This window comes from Mesoplodon mirus (genome assembly GCF_964341445.2).
Source record: "Mesoplodon mirus genome assembly, chromosome: 9".
NCBI lineage: Eukaryota > Metazoa > Chordata > Mammalia > Artiodactyla > Ziphiidae > Mesoplodon > Mesoplodon mirus.
In genome coordinates this window covers 25,356,695-25,373,667 of record NC_138985.1, presented here as the reverse complement: position 1 = coordinate 25,373,667, position 16,973 = coordinate 25,356,695, and the positions used below count along the sequence as shown (strand labels likewise).

Genomic DNA, 16,973 nt, shown 5'->3' with positions numbered 1-16,973 from the left:
TTCTACTTAAACTAAGAAGATTTAGGAGACAGAATTACATTTAGTTAACTAGCTTCTTCATATAAACATTGAGATAAATTTATTATTTTTATTAACAACCAAACATTTTACAACCATTATCCCACAGGGACTCAATAAGCAAAACTAATTTTTCTAATGTAAAACTATATTTATTCCTTCTTTTTAATAACTAGAGGGTCTTCTTGATTAAAAAAATAATTCAGTCACAGAAGAAATACAAATGGCCATTTAAGAAATTTAAACGTTGTCTCCTCTCTGGTAACCAGAAAAGGCAAAATAAAATGTTGGTAATAAATTTATAACCATCACAATGGCAAAAAGAAAAATTCTGAAAACATCAAGTATTCACCAGAATTTAGAGAAACAGTCACTCATATAAATTATCAGAGGGAATATAAAATTGCTAACTAAGCCTTTTTAAAAAAGGCAATTCGGTAGTACCTATCAAATGCTTTTGATCTGCAATTTCATTTATAAGAACATATCCTACAAAAACATTTCCAAATGTGTCAAAACTTATCACTCAGATATCCCTTAAAGGACTGTTTGTAATATAAGAGAAAAACAAAAAAACAGCTTAGTGCCCAACAGTTGATGGTTAAATAAAGCCTGATAGATTTCATTATGGAATTCCATGTAGCCGTTTGGAAAGATCTTCAAATCATACTGTTAAAAAAAAAAAAGTAAAAAACAACACTTATGGCATAATAACATTCTTAATGTTTATGTGTATATATGTTTGTATGTAAGTATATATGCAGAAAAAGGATGTATACCAATCTATTTAAAAGGTTATATATTTGGAAGGAAATGGGAATGAAAAGGGCATAAAGGGTAGCTTTCACATCTTGCTACACCTCTGTACAGTTTTCAAGCATTTCATATGTTTTAAATATAAAAAGAGTATAGGTTAAAAAAAGTCACACAATTTCATTGTATAAAACTGAAAAATGCAGAAAAATTTAAGGATAAACACCAACAGAAAACTTTAAAGATGAACACTACCAGAAATCACTACAAACCAGAATGTATGGTATTTTACAATGTTACTTTCTTTAATAAAAGTGAAAAAAGTTGTATCAATTTATTTACTCCAGTACACCAACTGCTTAACTTCAAAGAATTAAATTTAGAAAATCATGTATGCTTAAGTAACACTAAAGGAAACACTATCAATATTAATGCATATATTTTCCATAATGAAACATATTTCATATGTTTCTTCCAGCATAGTCTATGAGGAAACTGATGTGGCCAATCACTACGCACATACTACAAAACAGGAGACTTCCTCTTTTCCTAGCCCATAGGACAATAGTGGATAATTACACAGGCTTGTGTATAAAGGACACCATAGGACAATAGTGGATAAGTACACAGGCTTGCGTATAAAGGACAACCAAAGCATCTGGAATTTTTCTGACACCAAAAATTAGACTCTGAGGGAAACAACTTTAATCAAAAAATAAAACAAAGGCATTTATGAAAAATTCACAACTAAAATCATTTTGTGGAGAAAGACTAAATGTTTTCCATACCTAATCAGGAACAAGGCAAGGTAGTCCAATTTCACCTCTTCTAATCAACACTGAACTTGAAATTCTAGCTGTTATAATTAGGCAAGAAAAAGAACTAGACCAGGGGAAAATAAAGAAATAAAACATTCTCTATTTGCAGATAACATATCTTGTATATAGAATATCCTAAGGAATTCACTAAAAAACTATTAGAACTAATAAGTCAGCAAGATGGCAGGATACATGATCAATATAGAAAAATCCTCTGTAGGGAATTCCCTAGCAGTCAGGTGGTTAGGACTCAGCACTTTCACTGCCAGGGCCTGGGGTTCAATCCCTGGTCGGGGAACTAAGATCCTGAAAGATGCGCGGAGCAGCCAAAAAAAAAAAAAAACACTACTGTAGTTCTACACAGTAGCAATGGACAATCAAAATTTACTTACAAAACAAGGTCCTACTGTATTGCACAGGGAACTACTAATTCAATATCCTATGATAAACCATAATAGAAAAGAATATGGAAAAGAATATATATATATCTATAACTAAGTAACTGCTGTACAGCAGAAATTAACACATTGTAAATCAACTATACTTCAATACAATTTTTTTTAATTTACCCCCAAAAATTTAACTTACAATAATAATTCCCATTGCAATAGCCTTAAATAGAATACCTAAGAATAAATTTAACAAAAGAAGTGCAAGGATTGTAGCTACAACAAAAAACACCATTGAAAATACTAAGGAAAATCTAAATAAACAGAAAGACATTCCATGTTCAGGTATTAGATGACTTAAATTATTAAGATGGTAATACTCCCAAACTGATCTCTAGATTCAATGCAATCCCTATGAAAATCCTTAACTGCCTTTTTTGCACAAATTGGCAAGCTGATCCTAAAATTTGTGTGGAAGTGCAAAGGATATCCCCACCACCCTCCCCTGCCCCCACAAAAAAAAGACAAAAAACACAAAGTCAAAGCAATCTAAAAGAGAAAATTTGGAAGGTTCATACTTCCTGATTTCAAAAATTACTGCAAAGTTAGAATAATCAAGACTGTGTCATACTGGCATAAGAATGGCCATGTAAATCAATGGAATAGAACTGAGAGTCCACAAAATTAACTGAAAATAAATCGAAGATCAAGATGTAAGAACTAAAACTATAAAACTCTTAGGAGAAAATATAAGAACAAATCTTTGTGACTTTTAATTAGGTAAAGTCTTCTTAGGTATGATACCAAAGCACAGCAACAAAAAGAAAAATTAACTAGACTTCATCAAAATTTAAAACTTTTGTGCTTAACAGACATCAACAAAGTGATACAACAGGAGAAAATATTTGCAAATCAAGTATCTGTACCATAAGTTATTTATCTGCCCCCTATTCAGAGTACTTAGGTTGTTTCCAGTTTTCGTTATTAGGTAGGAATTACTCATTCCATTTTACAAGTAGAAAGACTAGGGCTCAAAAAGGATAAGTAAATAACTTGCTTGATATTGCTCTGCTACAAAAGCACCAGAGTTAGCGCCTACATTCACATCTGTGTTATTTCTAAGTCTTTGCTTTTTCCTTTATACTGTATCTCTACCCAGACAACCCAAGGCACAAGATCTGCCAACCACATAGTTGTCTTTTGGTTGTTCTGTTGACCGCTGCCCTAGGAATTCTTTTTTCTTCTTCTTCTTTTGGGTCCATAAACAATGTCTCAAAAGCTAAGTGACTTGCCCAAAGTTATACTGCTACAATAGCCCAAGTGGTTGCCAACAAGCTACTTGTGGAAGACTCCATTTCTTTGTACTAAATTAAAGTTGACTCTCCCAAACACAAGAGTTTGTCTCTCTAGGAGAAGGAGAAATGTTTCAAGTCATATTAAGGGACTTGGATCCAGAATATATAAAGAACTCTTAAGATTCAACAATAAGAAGGCAACCAGCTTTTAAAATAGGTAAAGGATTTGAATAAACATTTCCCCCCAAAAGATATACAAATGGCCAATAAACACATGAAAAATGCTTAACATTATTAGTCATTAGGGAAATGAAATCAAAAGCACAATAAGATAGCCCTTTAAACATAAGGATGTCTATGATTAAAAAAAACAACTATTGTCAAGGATGTGGAAAAACTGGAACTCTAACATACTGCTGGTTGGAATATAAAAATTGATGCTGCCACTCTGAAAAATAGCTTGGCAGTTTCTTAAAATGTTAAACATAAGCTTACCATATGACTCAGAAATTCCACACTTAGGTGTATACTCAAGATAAATAAAAACATATCTCCATGCAAAAACTGTACACAAGTGTTCAAAGGAGCATTATTCATAACAGACCAAAGTGTAAACAACCCAAGTATCCATCAACTGATGGTAAAATATGGTATATCCATATAATGGAACACTACTTTGCTAAAAATGGAATGAAGTACTGATACATGCTACAACATATATGAACCTTAGAAACATTAAGTTTAATGAAAAAAGCCAGGCACAGAAAACCATAAACTGTATGATTCCATTTATACGAAATGTCCAGAAAAGGCAAGACCATAGAAACAAGAAAGTAGATTGGCGGTTGTCAGAGACTTGGGGAGGTGGGAATGCAGAGTGACTACCATGGAGTTTCTTTCAGGTTTGATAAAATGTTCTAAAATTAGTGGCAATGGTTGCACAACTCTGTATACACTAAAGACCACTGATTGTACTATTTAAAATAAAAGTAAATTGTATAGTTATTTCAAAAACTAGAAAAAGTAAATAACATAACACTGAAATGTTTCGTGTTTATTCTAAAAGTGTATTTCCTTTCCTTTATGTTCCTAATGGAACACTGCAAGTTAAAAAAAAAAAAAAAAAAAAAGACAGATGGCTGACTTTCTGCAGATTTGCTCCGGCAAACAAGTTCTAATCCACTGAGCATAACCCTGTCTTCATGTTTCACTGAATCATGTCTTGAGACGTGTTTTTTTGTTTTTTTTTTTTTTTGCGGTACGCAGGCCTCTCACTGCTGTGGCCTCTCCCGTTGCCGAGCACAGGCTCCGGACACGCAGGTTCAGCGGCCAAGGCTCATGGGCCTAGCTGCTCCGCGGCATGTGGGATCTTCCCGGACTGGGGCACGAACCCATGTCCCCTGCATCGGCAGGAGGACTCTCAACCACTGCGCCACCAGGGAAGCCCTTGACACGTGTTTTTGAAGAGAGAAAAAGGAAAGATGGTGAGAATAGCACAGGAAGGGCTTAATACTTGATTTGCACGAAGGCACATACTTTTGATTAGTCTAACTCCAGTCATCATGAATTTATTCATAGGCCAATATTAGACCCTGGTAATAGCAAAATTATTGCAGTTCTATACACTAGCAATGGACACTCAAAATTAAATTACAAAAATACCCATTATAATAGCCTTAAAAAATACCTAGGAATTTTAAAAAGTAGTTCAAGGATTGTACCCTGAAACACTTTTTAAAAATTGAAAAGATTAAGGAAAATCTAAATAAATGGAAAGACATTCCATTTTCATGTATAAGATGACAACATTATTAAGATAGGAATACTCTCAAATTAATCTCCAGATTCAATGCAATCCCTGTGAAATTGTTTAAATTCTGAGGTACTGATATTTTATTATCCAAATCAATTTAATATTATTTGTCAGGTATCTATCACCTATAGATACAACAGGTGGCAGGTGCTTAAGAGACACTAAGATTAAAAAAGAAACTCATGGAACTTAAAATCCAGTGGCTGGGGCTTCCCCGGTGGCACAGTGGTTAAGAATCTGCCTGCCAATTCAGGGGACACGGGTTCAAGCCCTGGTCCGGGAAGATCCCACATGCCGTGGAGCAACGAAGCCCATGCACCACATCTACTGAAGCCCGCGTGCTCTAGAGCCCGCGAACCACAACGAAGAGTAGCCTCCACTCGCCACAACTAGAGAAAGCCCACGCACAGCGACCAAGACCCAAAACAGCCAAAAATAATAAATAAATAAATAAATAAAAAAAAATGTTTTTAAAAATCCAGTGGCTGAAACAAAAACAAATTATGACAGAAACTCTCATCAAACTACGCAAGCCAGGAGTGAAATAAGTCAAAGTACCCAGGGGGAAAAATACATATATACAGAATTCCATACCTAGCAAAAATATCTTTCACAATGGAGACTTCTTCAGACAGACAAAACAGCAGACCTGCACTAAAAGAAATGTTCAAAGCCATCCCTCTGGCCAGAGAAAAATATTACATTAAAGTTTGGGGGCTTCCCTGGTGGCGCAGTGGTTGAGAGTCCGCCTGCCGATGCAGGGGACACGGGTTCGTGTCCCGGTCCGGGAGGATCCCACATGCCGCGGAGTAGCTGGGCCCATGAGCCATGGCCACTGAGCCTGCGCGTCTGGAACCTGTGCTCCGCAACGAGAGAGGCCACAACAGTGAGAGGCTCGCGTACCACAAAAAAAAAAAAAAAAAAAAAAAAAATTGGATCTACACAAAGGAAAGAGAAATGTTTGAAAAGGTATGTATAAAAGTAGGTAAATACTTTTCTCATTTTATATTTCATGTCTACACATAACATACATAAGTTATACATATGTAGAAATAAAACATATGACAAGAACAGTACAAAAGACAAGAAGAAGAAAATGGAGGTATGTTCTTGTAATGTTATATTATACATGAAGGTAGACTGTGATAAATTAAAGATGTATATTACAAAACCAAGGATGTATAAGCACAGGGAACTATTTTCAATATCTCATAATAACCTATAATGAAAAAGTATATATAAATTACTGAATCACTTCACTGTACACCAGAAACACAACACTGTAAATCAACTATACTTCAATTAAAAAAAAAAAAAAGTTAAAAAAAAACCCAAGGAGAAAAAAACCTGTGAACATGAGTTAGGCAAAGTTTGAGGGCACAGGCGATGACAAAGAACACAAATCATAAAAGAAAAAATTGCCAAATGAGATTTCATGAAAATTTAAAACTTCTGCTTTTGAAATTACTCTTAAGGAAAGGTGAGCCGGTGGCTCACCTTTGCAAAACATGTATCTGATAAAGAGTTTGTATCCAGAATATCTACAGAACTCAATGAGACAAACAACCCAATTCATAAAGAATATGGACAAAACATTTTAAGACACTTCTCAAAAGACATGAAGAGCAAATAAGCATACAGAAAGATGCTCAACATTATTAGTCATTAGGGAATTGCAAATAAAACCACAATGATATACCACTATACCTCTACTAGAACAGCTAAAGTCAAAGACTGACAAAAACTGAAGTCTCAGTGAGAATGTGAAGCAACTGGAATGCTCATACACGGCTGACTAGAACGCAAAATGGTACAGCCATTTTGGAAAACAGGCTGGCATTTTCTTATAAAGTCAAACATTCACTTAACCATACAACACAGTAGTCCCACCCCTAATTTGCTCACAAATAATAAGAGCAAAAGATCTATATTCAAATGTTCACAGCAGCTTTGTTCATAACATCTCAAAACTGGAAACAACTCAATTGTTTATCAACTGGGTAATGGGATAAGCAAATTGCAGTATATTCATAAATGGAATATGACTCCGCAATAAAAAGGAACAAACCGCTCGAACATGCAACATCATCAGTGAATCTCAAAAGTGGGCTAAGTGAAAGGCAGACAACAAAGATTACATACCATATAATTGCATTTATATGACATCAAGAAAGGTAAGACTAATGTGACAGAAAGTAAATAGGTGGTTGCCAAGGACCACAGGTAAGAGTAGGGGACGGACTGCAAAGAGGCACAGGGAACTTTTGGGGGCAATAGAAATGTTCCAATTATCATGACTGTGGTGATTCATCAAACCCATTTAATTGTACACTTAAAACTGGTGAACTGTACTATATGTAAAGTTATACCTCAATAAAACTAGTTTTTAAAATGAATGAATGAAGCATGTCCAATATACAGGGGTGGGGGTGGAGAACTCTAATTAATCCAACCCTGGATATAATAAGTATTCATAAAAGTGATCTCAGGGCAATAAGCATTAAGAGAAATCACTTTGGGATGAGATTAATGAAGACTTCATAGATAAGATGACACATGAACTACGGTTGAAAAAACGGACAAGTAGGATTGGCCAGTTGAGGGTAGGGCATAAACTAACGTACGGGGGCTTACAACTCCATGTTTTTAAAATGGTAAGGAGTCCAGTTTGCATTGTCATCAACACAAACAGCGAGAAATAAGGTTATTTTGGGTCAGTCTATGGTGGAAAATCTTAAATGCCCAGTTCAAGAATTTGACTCTGTAAAAATGTTTTACAAAAAAATGACAGAATCAAAGTGGTATTTTGAGATTAATTTGAATGCAGAAAACAGGAAGGGCTCAAAGAGGAAAAGCCCAAATGCAATCAGAATCAACAATAAGGATGTAGGCTACAGAGTTTCGAACTAAATAAGAGTTTCGAACGAAATAAAAGGGCTTCCCTGGTGGCACAGTGGTTAAGAATCCACCTGTCAATGTAGGGGACACAGGTTCAAGCCCTGGTCCAGGAAGATTCACATGCCATGGAGCAACTAAGCCCGTGCACCACAACTACTGAACCTGCACTCTAGAGCCTGTGAGCCACAACTACTGAGCCCACATGCCACAACTACTGAAGCCCACGTGCCTAGAGCCCGTGCTCTGCAATAAGAGAAGCCACCGCAATGAGAAGCCCACGCACCGCAACGAAGAGTAGCCCCTGCTCGCTGCAACTAGAGAAGGCCTGCGCACAGCAATGAAAACCCAACGCAGCCAAAAATAATTAATTTTTTTTAAAAAAGAGTAGACCAAAGACCATTACAGAAGGACAAATTAGAACAAGCAATTCAGTAGAACTCAGGAGGGAGAGGAGAGAAGGTTTTACTAAGCAGGTTTTACTAAGAGAAGGTTTTACTAAGGTAAAGGTACTAACCTTTTCCTAAGGTTACTAAGAAGGTTTTCCTAAGGTTACTAAGGTTTTGGCACTGGATGCTGCGGAGAAACTACTGCCACTTAAAACACGTGTGCACGCACACACAAATCAAAAAGTTCTTAAAACTAGACGTTACACAAACAAGGTTAAAAGACTCACAAAAATACTAATACCACAAAAAACACTTAATACCTAATACAAAGAGCTCTTACAAATTAGAAAAACATCAAATAATGAATCAAGAAATGAGAACATCCAACATACAGATGAAAAGAAAGGCAGCCTTATTAGATATTAAAGAAACACAAATGAAAAAAAATAACAGGACATCTGACAACTCCAAGTGATCGTGGGACTGAAGAAACAGGCATTCTCACACTGTTGGGAAATATAAATTAGTAAAACCCTTCTAAAAGGGCAATATGACAGTGTATCAGAACTATAAACCTGTAAACCATTTTTGACCCCAGCAATTTTATACCTAGGAAATCCAATCTAGAGGAGATAATGGGCAAATGCACACAAAAATTCTGCGACAGATGCATAAACATAGAAAAAAATAAAAAAATAAGAATCTAGCAAAATGGACTTCGCCAAAGAAGTTATGGTATATCCATACAACAGAATACTAGGAGCCAATATAAAGAATATACTATGGAGTACAGGGTACAAAATAGCATTGTAGTATGTTATGTAAAATCTTATGTCTTTATGCATATACACATAGAAGTCTAGAAGAATGTTCATCAAAATGTCACGGGGATGATCATCTCAGGTAGCTGGATTCAAAGGGACTTTTAATCTCATACTTTTCTGCACTAACAAAATTTCTATCATGAGCCTCTATTATTCTTTGTAGCTGTGTGAAAAATAATGAAGAGCAATATCAGAAAAAGAAATGACTCCAAGAGAAGTGAAATAATTAATTTAATGGTGGATAAATTAAGTTTGAAGTGTCAATAAAATACTTCAGTGAAAGTATCCCTATGCAACTGAAAATGCAAAAAACGGAAAAGAAACAGAAAATGGGCATGCAGCCCATTAACTACTTTCGTTTTCAGTTCCTCTCAGCACCTTTTTCATTTCCATTTTATGCAAATTCCAATTTTTAACCTAGACTTTAATCCTCTAACCTACATTTATTTTCCAAATATATTAAGAACACTAGATTCTACCATAATTTGCATGTGCAGAAATTCAAGGAACAAAAGCACTGCGAATAAGTAATACTTTTCATAATACTTTTGCTTCCAACACCCACTTTAAAGTTTACAGATATCTACATATGAAACAAAGCCAACCGAAAACAAAAATAACAACAAACACTTAAGTGATATTCATAGAAAACATACAGAATAAGAGAAAAGATTTAAATGACCATAAATATGAATATTAAGCAACATTAATTTTCAGCTGGTTTCTCAAAAATAGCTATTAATTTTTCAGAGTCAGGAAATAAAAGCTTGACATACAGTCTACTCAGAAAATTTTCACCAAGAAAAACAGATCATTTATCTTGATCATACAACAGAGTACAAATATAAATACTAAGTCAGAATTTATTCTTTTTTTTTTTTTTTTTTTTTTGGCAGCGCTGGGCAGGCAGCATGTGGGATCTTACTTCCCGGACCAGGGATGGAACCTGTGCCCCCTGCATTGGAAATGCAGAGTCTTAACCACTGGACTGCCAGGGAAGTCCCTGAATTTATTCTGTTCACACTAAAAATGACTCCCAGCATCCTTGACTCATTCCAGTAAAGCATGAGCTAGAAGGGGGAGGTTCTTAAATTTTCTCCTTATAAATCAAAACAATTAGTTCCCCCATCCTAGAGTATACGTAAACCAAAACAGCAACTAAATTTAGAGATACAACTGGCATTTATGCAAAAGCTGGTTTGCATTAATCTGCAGACAAAAATACTCAAATTAATTCAACCACTAATAAATACACTTTGGAATCTGTCCTCTAAGAGCTTACAATCTCGTAGGGAAAACACAAACTTTTAAAAGCTCTACAGCAAAGATAAACCAAAGTGCCACAGGAATATAAGAAAAGGAATTAACTTTTTCTGGATGAATGGAGTAAAGGTCTCAAGATGGTGGAATTTGAGCTGGGTTTTGAAGGCAAAGCTGGAGGCAGAGAAGAGGAAAAAAGGCATTTCCAGCTAAAAGAACAGCAGAAGGAAAAATGTAGAGAAATAAAAGTGCCTCTAAAAATAGAACTCTGATACAATGGGACCAGATATAAAAGGCATTACCTGACAATGCATTAGAAAATTTGAACTTAATTAATGGAAGTGATACAATCTAAACAAAATTTTCAGCAAACTCTCCTGAATGAAGAATGAATTGGGAAGAAAAGAATAACAGGAAGTCTGATTACAAATGAGGGCCTGAACTAAGGGACTGGAAATGGAATAAATATTAGTGTTAGAACAAAAATGTGATAGAGAACGAGTAGATGTACATGTCAGGCAAGGTTGGGTCAGAGAAGCAGCAAAACACAAGCCCATCTTGGGAATGAGAGGATTACAGTTGGGAGACTTAAGACAGTTCATTTAAATTCCCATTCCTTCTGAGTGTTTCTGCATTTATCCAACTATCCTGTATTTTTAACACTTTTGTAAAGCATTTTAAGAATTCAATTCATCTAGGGATATTCATGACTTATTTCCAGTAAGTACATATCAAATCAGTATTTTATGAGTAATAGCTTTTTTAAAATTCTGGAATGTCTTCATTTCATATATTTTTGAGCACTAGTTTTTAGGACAAAACACTAAATAATCCACAACAAGAGATACCGCGTATCATATGCAAGTGAATACTAATAAATTCATTTAAATTTCCATCTAGGGTATGCCCATTTTTAGATTCTCAGGGTCTCAATATTATTCCATTACAGAGGTTTCTGCTGCTTCTTGGTAGAAGAGAACTTCCACAGGTTCAGAGAGAGAAATCAATTATATATAACAATTTATTGTACTGATTGTAACTGGTCTGACTTGAGTGACTTAAGACCGACATCCCATTGCAAAACAACCCTCAATAACTATTATTAGTGTCTTCAAAAAATGTTTTTAGGGGCTTCCCTGGTGGCGCAGTGGTTGAGAGTCCGCTTGCCAATGCAGGGGACACGGGTTCGTGCCCCGGTCCAGGAAGATCCCACATGCCGCGGAGCGGCTGGGCCCGTGAGCCATGGCCGCTAAGCCTGCGCGTCCGGAGTCTGTGCTCCGCAACGGGAGAGGCCACAACAGTGAGAGGCCCGCGAACCACAAAGAAAAAAAAAAAAATGTTTTTAGCCTCCTATTCATAAAACCTACAAATTAAAAGACAAAATGAGCTAAAAGAACTTTTAGAATAATTTGTTTTTTTTCATCTTCAAAATGCTGCAAAGATGGCCAGGAAACAGAAATTAACGCATAAATATCCAAACGGGGTGAATTTTAGCAAAACAGATCATTAAGTGATGTGGTCAGCTCCCCTGAACCCCATGTGAGGTTCAATACAGCACAATATCAAGAGCTTGTACTTCAGAATCAGCCCAGGGTTTGAATCCAAGCTGACCTTGGAACAAATCACTTAACTTAAATCACTTAACTTAACTTAACAAATCACTTAACTTTTTAGAGCTTCCTTTTCCCAATCTATCAACAGGAATGTTCCAACCACAACATGGGTTTTGGAGGTGAATATATGTTAAGTATTTGTCAATGCCTGGCATTCAGTAAAACCTGAATGTCAGTACTCCTGCCTCTCGTTCTGAACAGCCCCTCTCTTCAGTCCACCTGTACATTTATTATAAGGCCAATCAGCAGAATTATATGACTTCTCACATCCCAACAGTCAAGTAGCAAAGAAAATACGGTAACCCGGTTATACAGGGGAAAAAGGAAAGCTAAGAAGGGACTTGATGAAAAGCATGAGCAGCAGAGGGCTGAAGATTCAGATGGTGGCAAAGAGCAGGTTGTGAAGTAGAAGTCAATAGAATAGAGAGGATTTATTCTAGGAACTAACACAGAGAAAATCTTCTTTCCATGGTCTCAATACCATTTTGAATGTGCATGCATTTCCTTAAAAATATCTACAGTGACAATTCATTCATATATAAGCTCCATGTGGGCTGGAAAAAGACCACTCTGCTATTTCCTATAGCAAAACACACAGTCCCTATTAAATCCTTACATATCCAGGCCCACAATATTTCACATGCTCAATAAGCGCCATCATCCCTTCCCTCACCCATTCAACAATTACTGAGTCTACTTGTGCCAGATACTACATTGAGCACTAGGAATACAACACAAATCTTCTTTTTTTCCCTTTAAAAAAAATCAGCTTTATTGAGATGTAATTTAAGTACAGCAAAATTCACCAATTTTAAGTGTACATAAAACACAAATTTTCATTTAATCTTTGGAATAATCCAAAAAAAACAAGTATTTCGCTGTTACAGTTTAGGAAACTGAGTCTCCAAGGGTGTTGCTAAGACACTGGGCAAACCAGAATACATGGAATTCTAATGGAATAAGCTGTCTCAAAGTAACATCTTCCCACCTCTAGATGTATACAGGCACACAACCAAAAGGCTGGATGTCAGGAATGTTGGCCAAAATATTCTAAAGCTTCTTCCAAATCCAACCACTTAGAAACACTGGTGGTCAATACAGATACCAGGAAAAGATTCAGTAACGAATGGTCCTCTAGAACGCAAGCCTCATGAGGGCAAGGACCTTGTCTCTCTTCATTGCTATATTCCAGTCCTTAAAACAGTATCTGGCATATAATACGTGCTCAATAAATATTTGCTAAATACAAATAATCCCAAATGCACATACCACTGCTCTGAAATAAATATAAAATACATAGCACTATCAGATAATAAGGGACCTCACTGAAGTATCCAGCAACTAAAAGGCCTGATAAACACAAAATCCATTCCTAAAATTGCATCATACACTTAAAATTGCTATCTAAAGCACTGAAACTTTGACCTACTCCATCAAAAACAAATTCATCTGCAAAAAATGCAAGCCTTTTGGCAAACTTATTTTAATTAAGTAAAATATAAACTCGTACAAGACACAGAAGCTAGATATGGTGAAATGAGTTTTCAATGTTGATAGTCTTTGCTTAAGGCATCAACTAGCATTGAAAGTGTGCTCGAACCCTGCAAGAATGGAGAGATTTATACAGCTGGTTTGGTTTAAAGACAAACACACACGGATCTCCACTCGCATCACATCTTTACACTTACTAGGCTGATGCTTCAAAGAGATCTAATTTTACTGGTACACATGTTGTATTGAGATTCAACATAACCGTGCTCAGAGGTACTCAGCAGCTGCTGGGCATTACTGAAAAGTAAAACCAATAGGAAAAAACAACGGATGCAAACAATTTGTAATACCCTAAACTATAAGGCCTAGAATTTCTAGACATCTAAAAGAATTTAAGAACCTGTAATATCCTCAGAAGTTACTTTTAATTCATTTTGCTTAACAGATAAATATATATCAATGCACACACCGTTTTTGGAGAACAGCATTATATAACAGGCAAGGCATTAACAGCTGTATTAAAGATTTACTCCAATTTCACTAGATTAAAGTATACCTTTCAAAGATATCTGAACAAAGATCCTGACACTTAAAGGTCTAGTTAACTTTAAAGTAAGTGTAAACAGTAATTTAAAGTACTAGCAGATAGTGTGATAGTTTAAGAAACGTCCAGTACTAAGCCATTCACTCGGTGGCTACACTGGATTACACCAACTAGCTTATGTTTATATTACGTTATTAGCAACTGGGTGTCACCACAAACCAACACAGAAACCACAATCTCATCATTTTTTTCTACTTTTTAAAATCATGACTTTGGAAGATCAGGTAAAAAAAAAACTATTCCACACAAGAATACCATAAAATGAGTATCTTCCTTATCTTACGAATTAAGAACCGTAAGCTTTTTCACATATTGAAAGAATGAACTTGACAGAAAGGCTGCTTTTCCCACCGCTATACTAATCATATGAAACATTTGCAACCCACATCTAACTCTGACATCAGCACCTGGCGCCGATTCTCCTTTACAAATGCTTACTCCCTAAGCTGCAATCCACTCCTAAGTCTCCAGCAACGAAACCTGTTCGGAGGGCTTTCAAAACTGTGACAAATCACCCTCCAGGCTGACCCAAAGCAACTGCGCTGGAAAAGCAAAGAGCAGTTTAGAGAAACACGTTTAAATGGATTAACGCAACGTTTAAAACGGTGAACCCTTCCCCAGAACCCTTCCCCGCCAGAGCGAGGAGAAACTCTGCCGGACCTGTTGCTTTGTCCCCTCCGAAGCCCCCACAAGGTGCTCGGGGCGCGCGAAAACGCCCCTCCCCACCGGAAGCCCCGTGCCAGGTGAGGTTTTCTCGCCTCGCCGGCCAACTGGAATGCTGCAGCGCCCTGCCTCCGGGGCTCTGGCCGGCCCAGCCCGAGACAGACGCCGGGACGCCGGACTCACCTGATCACAGGGCTGTAGGGGCTCCGGGAGCGGCGCCAGCTGCTGCTGCTGTATGGGCTGGGGGACACGTCGCCACCCCGCTCGTAGGAGCTGTGCCGGCTGTAGCTGGGGGAGCGGCGGCGGCTGTAGGGGCTCGGGGAGCGGGCAAGACGCCGCGAGTAGGGGCTGCTGCCGCCTCCCGCCGGGCTGGGGGACTTGCGGCTCCGCAGGCTCTGCGAGGCCCTGTGGGACACCGGGCTGTCGTCCCGGCCTCCCAGCGGGCTCAGGGACCGCTGCCGCCGCCTGTAGGCCTTGGGCTCGGTCTTGTCCTCCCGGTAGGCCTTGGGCGGCTCCTTGTAGGCCGACGGCGGCTCCTTGGACGACTTAGTCCGGCTCCGGTGGGCCTTCGGGTCTCGGTCCTTGCGGCTGCTACTGCTGCTGGACGTGGCCGAGGCGCTTTTCCGGCGGCCGCCGCTGCTGCTGCTGCTCCCGCTTTTGGCGGCCTCGGCCCGCTCCTCGCCGCCGTGGCCGTGGCGGCTGCGGGACTTGGAGGCCTCGCCGCCGCCGCCGCCGCCGCGCTGCCCGTCCCGCCGCCGGTGCTCGCGGTGGCGGTCCTTGCTGCGGCCGCTGCTGCTGCGGCGGTCCCGGCGGGGCCTGCGCTCCGACCCCTCCCCGCGCCGCTGGGTGCCGGAGGAGGAGGCCGGACTCCCGCCGCTGCCTCCCGTTCCCCCGGCAGCCGTCGCCGCCGTTGCCGCGCTGGCCCCCCCCAGCAGCAGCCCCTGCTCGGACTGGGAGCTTACATCCTCGTACTCCACCAGCGGGGTCACACCCCCGCCGCTACTAGCACCGCCACCGCCGTCCTGCTGCGGCTGGGGCAGCGAGAAGACCCGACGCTTCTCCGCCTCCTGCCCGGCGCGGGGCCCGCGGCGCCGCTTCTGCCGCCCTCCTGCGCGCCTCTTGCCTCTCGCCAGCCGCTTGACCTCCAGAGGGGGGCCCGGGCTGAAGCAAGAGGAGGAGGCCGCGGCGGCGGCGGCTGCGGCGGCGGCCGTGCCGGGAGCAGCCAGGAAGAGCAGAGGCGGCGGGGGCGGCGGCGGTTGCAGGAGCTGCGGCTGCAGGAGCGGCAACAGCAGCGGCGGCTGCTGAGGGGACAGGAATCGCCTCCGCTTGCGGCGTTCCTCCAACTTCTTCTCCGCCCAGCTCAAGCCCCCGCCTCCCCCCAGCGCCGTGTCCGAGCTGCTCGGCATCGCCTAGAGCCCGCCGCAGAGCGCGGCGCGGGTGCGGCCTCCTCCCGGGTCAGATCCTGGCCATCTCCCCCGCCGGAAACGGGAACGGCGGCGGCGGTGGCGGAGGGACACCGAGCACCAAGGCCGGTCGGGAGACGCGCCACGATAATCCGGGTCGGGACTCGGGTCCCTGGATTCCAGATCACAGTGGGGTACGCAGCGGCCTCCGGGCCCGAGGGAAGCAAGGAATTCGGGCGGAGGAGCTCCCGATCGTGCTCGTCTTCCTAGCCTCGGCAGCAAAAACACCAGATGCGCCGGGCGCTGACCTGCGGGGGAGTCCGGAGTCCTCCAAGTGCCCCCGGGGGTGGGGGAGAGCGACCTCGGCCGCGCTCTCGGCTCGGGCAGCGCAACGCGGAAGTACCACCTTCGTCTTCGCTTCACTCCATCGGGCCCTGACGTTGGGTGCGAGTTCAGGGGAGGGGAGTGGGCGAGACAACAACACGCCTCCGCCGCCTCCTTCTCCTCGTCGACGTTGTCCTCCTGTGGTGGCGGCGACACACGGCGGGCGCCTCAGAAGTGGCCTGGGCCTGACAACAACTCCCGGCCTAGGGCCTCGCGCACTCTGCGGCCCACAGGGACGGGCGGCGGGGCGGGGCGGGGCGAGGCGGGGGCGACCGGGCTGCGGCTCACGGTTGGGGCAGCGAGTGTGCGGGGCTGGGCGGGGGGCTGTTTCCGGGGAGATGGGGGCGGGGGGGGCGTTTCT

At 40.8% G+C, this 16,973-nt stretch overlaps 1 protein-coding gene across 2 annotated transcripts in view; it reads right to left on the bottom strand.

Moving 5' to 3' along the window:
- The window catches only part of CDK13 (cyclin dependent kinase 13), a 112,613-nt gene extending 96,286 nt beyond the window's left edge, over positions 1 to 16,327 (bottom strand). For both annotated transcript variants that reach the window (XM_082631904.1, XM_082631905.1), the window contains exon 1: positions 15,009 to 16,327. In XM_082631904.1, the coding sequence (XP_082488030.1) occupies positions 15,009 to 16,231 (1,223 nt within the window). In that variant the 5' untranslated portion in view covers positions 16,232 to 16,327. The remainder of the gene's footprint in view (positions 1 to 15,008) is intronic.
- Positions 16,328 to 16,973: the final 646 nt, after the last annotated feature.